The sequence below is a fragment of the Chlorella variabilis genome, assembly GCF_000147415.1.
Source record: "Chlorella variabilis unplaced genomic scaffold CHLNCscaffold_45, whole genome shotgun sequence".
Classification (NCBI taxonomy): domain Eukaryota; kingdom Viridiplantae; phylum Chlorophyta; class Trebouxiophyceae; order Chlorellales; family Chlorellaceae; genus Chlorella; species Chlorella variabilis.
In genome coordinates, this window is record NW_005435044.1 from 37,609 (window position 1) to 40,860 (window position 3,252).

General features: G+C 65.6%; 1 protein-coding gene across 1 annotated transcript; it reads right to left on the reverse strand.

The window, feature by feature from the left end:
• Positions 1-955: 955 nt before the first annotated feature.
• CHLNCDRAFT_59461 (hypothetical protein) lies at positions 956-2,380 on the reverse strand. Its single transcript, XM_005842739.1, has 3 exons — positions 2,127-2,380; positions 1,557-1,999; positions 956-1,518 (listed from the first exon to the last, which is right to left on the reverse strand). The coding sequence occupies exons 1-3, from the start codon at positions 2,368-2,370 to the stop codon at positions 1,210-1,212; spliced, it is 996 nt and encodes a 331-aa protein (XP_005842801.1). The 5' UTR covers positions 2,371-2,380; the 3' UTR covers positions 956-1,209.
• Positions 2,381-3,252: the final 872 nt, after the last annotated feature.

A 3,252-nucleotide genomic window follows, 5' to 3' on the forward strand; every position in this document is an offset into this window, starting at 1 on the left:
CGGCAGTACTGCTGGAGCAGGTTTAGCTGCCGCTGCAGCCCGGCCGCTGAGGTGGCCAGCAGGACCATGTCGTCGGCGTACAGCAGCGGCGGCACCGCGGCGCCGCCGCTGCCGAGGAAGCTGGGGAGGTCGAGCTGCTCGCCACGCCGCGCCGCCGCCATCAGCTCCTCCTCCAGGTCGTCGATGTAGAGGCCAAAGAGGGTGGGGCTGAGGGGGCAGCCCTGCTTCAGGCCTGTCACGGCCTGGAAGCAGGGCGACAGCCCGGCTGAGGTGCGCACCGACATGGGGACGTTGCTGTACAGCGACTGCGCTGCCGCCAGCCAGGCTGTGTCCACACCGCGTGCCGCCAGCTTCTGCCAGAGCTGCTCCCTGGGCACGCGGTCGTATGCCTGCTTGAAGTCGACGAAGCAGCCCCACAGCTGCTGGCCTCTCAGGCGGTGTTGGTCCTGGAGTGCGCGCAGCACGAGAGCTGCCTGCGCTGTGCCGCGCTGGCGCCTGAAGCCAAACTGCCCTGCTGCTCTGAAGTTGCTGGCCTCTGCCCAGTCTGAGATGCGCTGCTCCAGGATGGCGGCGTACAGCTTGGCTGCAACAAGGTCTCGTTGGCATGCAGCTCCAACAGTTCGGGGAGGAGGGGCAGGGTCCTCAGCTGCACGCACCCGTTGATGTTCAGCCGAGCCAAAGCCGGCAGGAGGGCCAGGGGCTGGGCGTCCACCAAGGGGTTGCCACTCAGGCGGACCTCCAGCAGCCCCGTGCAGGCCGCCACCGCCTTGGGCACCTCGCACAAGCTGCAGGACTCCAGCGCCAACGTCTTCAGGCGGGACATCACAGACAGGGCCAACGCCGGGTCAGTGGTTGCAGACTTCGTCAGCTGGGCCTCGGGCGGTATGTTCAAGGGAGTACACTCCACGCACAGGGTGTGGAGGGGCAGCAGGCCCAGCGAGCGGGGGATCTGTCTGTCTGTCTGTCTGTTACACCCATAAGGAGCAAATGAATGCTACGGGCCCAGCTGTGGTGCCAAACAGCTGGAAAAGTATGCACCAACACAAAACACATGAGGGAAGAGATTCAGGTATGGGGGGTAGAGCTGTACACAACATTGCAGCAAATACAAAACCCACCCAAAATTATAAGCTGCATGCCCCAAGCAATACACACGGTGGGCATCTGCATAAAGATAGCAAGAGGCATTTAATGAAGCGCCGGATAAGCTCAACCCCGGGCCAGCCGAGCCGACCGCCTGGGCAGGGCCGTCAAGACGTGCCCAGGGGCCACCTCGACTGGGGATGGGGCACGAGATGAGGGTGTGGAGGTGGCGGCCTCCGCCTGGTGCCTCGCCGCCGTCTCCCGCCGCTGGCGTCGCCGCCGCGCAGTTGAGGATTCGGGCCGCTCGTCTGCCGCAGGCGACTTGGGGTTAGGCGGGGCAGCAGGCGTGGCCGCCGCTAAAGGAACCACGGCACTGGCCAAGGGCGGCCACTGTGCCGCCGGTGGTGAGGGCGGTGACACGGTGGGGGCCGGCTGCTGCGGGTGGGGGGCCGCGGCAGGGGTGGCGTGCGCACGTGGTGGCTGCTCGCCGCCGCCGTCAGGCGGCGGCGGTGGCTGCTGCTGCTGCTGCTCCCTCCTGCCGCCGTCGGGCGGCGGTGGTGGTTGCTGCTGCTGCTGCTGCACCGTGCCGCCGGCAAGCGGTGGCGGCGGCGGCTGCTCGCCGCGCCTCCGTGCTGCCGCGTTAGCGGCTGCTGGCGGGGCGGAGCGCTGCGCACGGCGCTGTCGGCCAGGCTGGGGCGGGACCGGGGTGGGCTGTGGCTGCTGCTGCCTGCGCGCCTCCCGTTCGCGCAGCTCGCTGGGGCTGAGGACGGGCCCAAGGGTGATCCCAGTACCCTTGAGCCGCTTGCTGCCAGCCAACACAGTAGCAGCCATGGCGGCGGGCAGCGACGCCTCAAGCGCCATCCGCCCATTCCGCGTGATCCACACCCGCTGCACCCGCACGCCGCTGACTGACATGCTGTAGAAGGCGTGCAGCCAGCCGCAAAGGCGTCTGCAGGCATGCTCGTGTGTGGGAAGGTATCCAGCGGCAGCCTCCGCTGCCAAGCCGGGGAGCCCTATCACCGCAATCTCAGCTGTCTGCTCGCCTGTGGGTGGCGCTGGGTCCCGCGCAGGCTGCAAGCTGCCCTCGAGCGGCACGTGCCGAACACTAGGTTCGGCATGCCGCGGGGGGCGGCTGTCGCCGCCGGGCCGCGCCTCTACCAGGCGCTTCTCCACCCATCGCAGGAGCACGAGGAGAGCTGCTGCCGAGAACAGGCCCAGAAACAGGCCGACGGCCGCTGCCACTGCTAGCGCCTCTGAGAGAGTGAAGGAGACGACTGTGTCGAGCATTCTGTGCAATAACTGTGCAATAACTGTGCAATAACTGTGCAATAACTGTGCAATAACTGTGCAATGGGATCATGCGTAGGTTGCCGCCGCGCAGGGTCACTGACGTCAGGTGGGGCAGTCTTGGCAGGGCATGGTCCAGGCTGGCGCCGGTCGGGAGGGGGCCGAGCAGGGACAGGCTTTGCAGTGTGGTGGGGAACTCGTAGTCTGCCGGGAACGAACCGCCGCCAGTCAACAGGGATGTCAGATGCCAGTCACACCATGACGCCGTGTGCCCTAGATCCGTCTGGGACACATCCAGGCTTCGCAAACTGCATGCGCAATGGACCACACAGCTCCAGGTCCCAGCACAGCACAGCACATCACAGCACAGCACAGCACTCACTTGCAAGGGCGCTCAGGGAACACCTCAAGGTCGCTTGAAAGGCACCAAGGTACACCAACGCAGGCGGGAGGCTGTCCGTGGACACATGGGCACGCAGCTTCAAGGAGGTGACAGAGGTCAGGGTGTGTAGCCCAGACACCTCGCACACCATCCAGTAGTAGGTCCCATTGACAGACATGTCAAGTTGCGCCAGAGCGGTGCAGCCGGACAGAGGTGCAAGGTTGGCCATGTGCGTGCACAGGCTCAGCCTCAGGTACTTAAGAGATGGCATGGCTGCCGGTAGGGCACCCTGGATGTCAGCAAACAGCTGGGTTCTAGGGATCATGACGACCTTATCGCACGGAAGCCCACCAGCCAAACCACCGCGTTGCAGCCACACGAGGAAACCAGCAGCGTTCCCATCATCCACCAGGAAGGTGTAATGAGGTGCGCGCACAGTCCACCATACGCCCCAGCGAGTTCGGGCAACGTGTCTCCGCCACCTGTTCACGAGCATCATT

Coding starts and splice junctions, on each gene's coding strand:
- CHLNCDRAFT_59461 (XM_005842739.1), bottom strand. CDS start 2,370: ATGCTCGACACAGTCGTCTCCTTCACTCTCTCAGAGGCGCTAGCAGTG. Junction 2,000..2,126: donor GGACCCAGCGCCACCCACAG/GCGAGCAGACAG, acceptor CGCCTTCTACAG/CATGTCAGTCAGCGGCGTGC. Junction 1,519..1,556: donor CGGCGGCGAGCAGCCACCAC/GTGCGCACGCCA, acceptor CCCCACCCGCAG/CAGCCGGCCCCCACCGTGTC.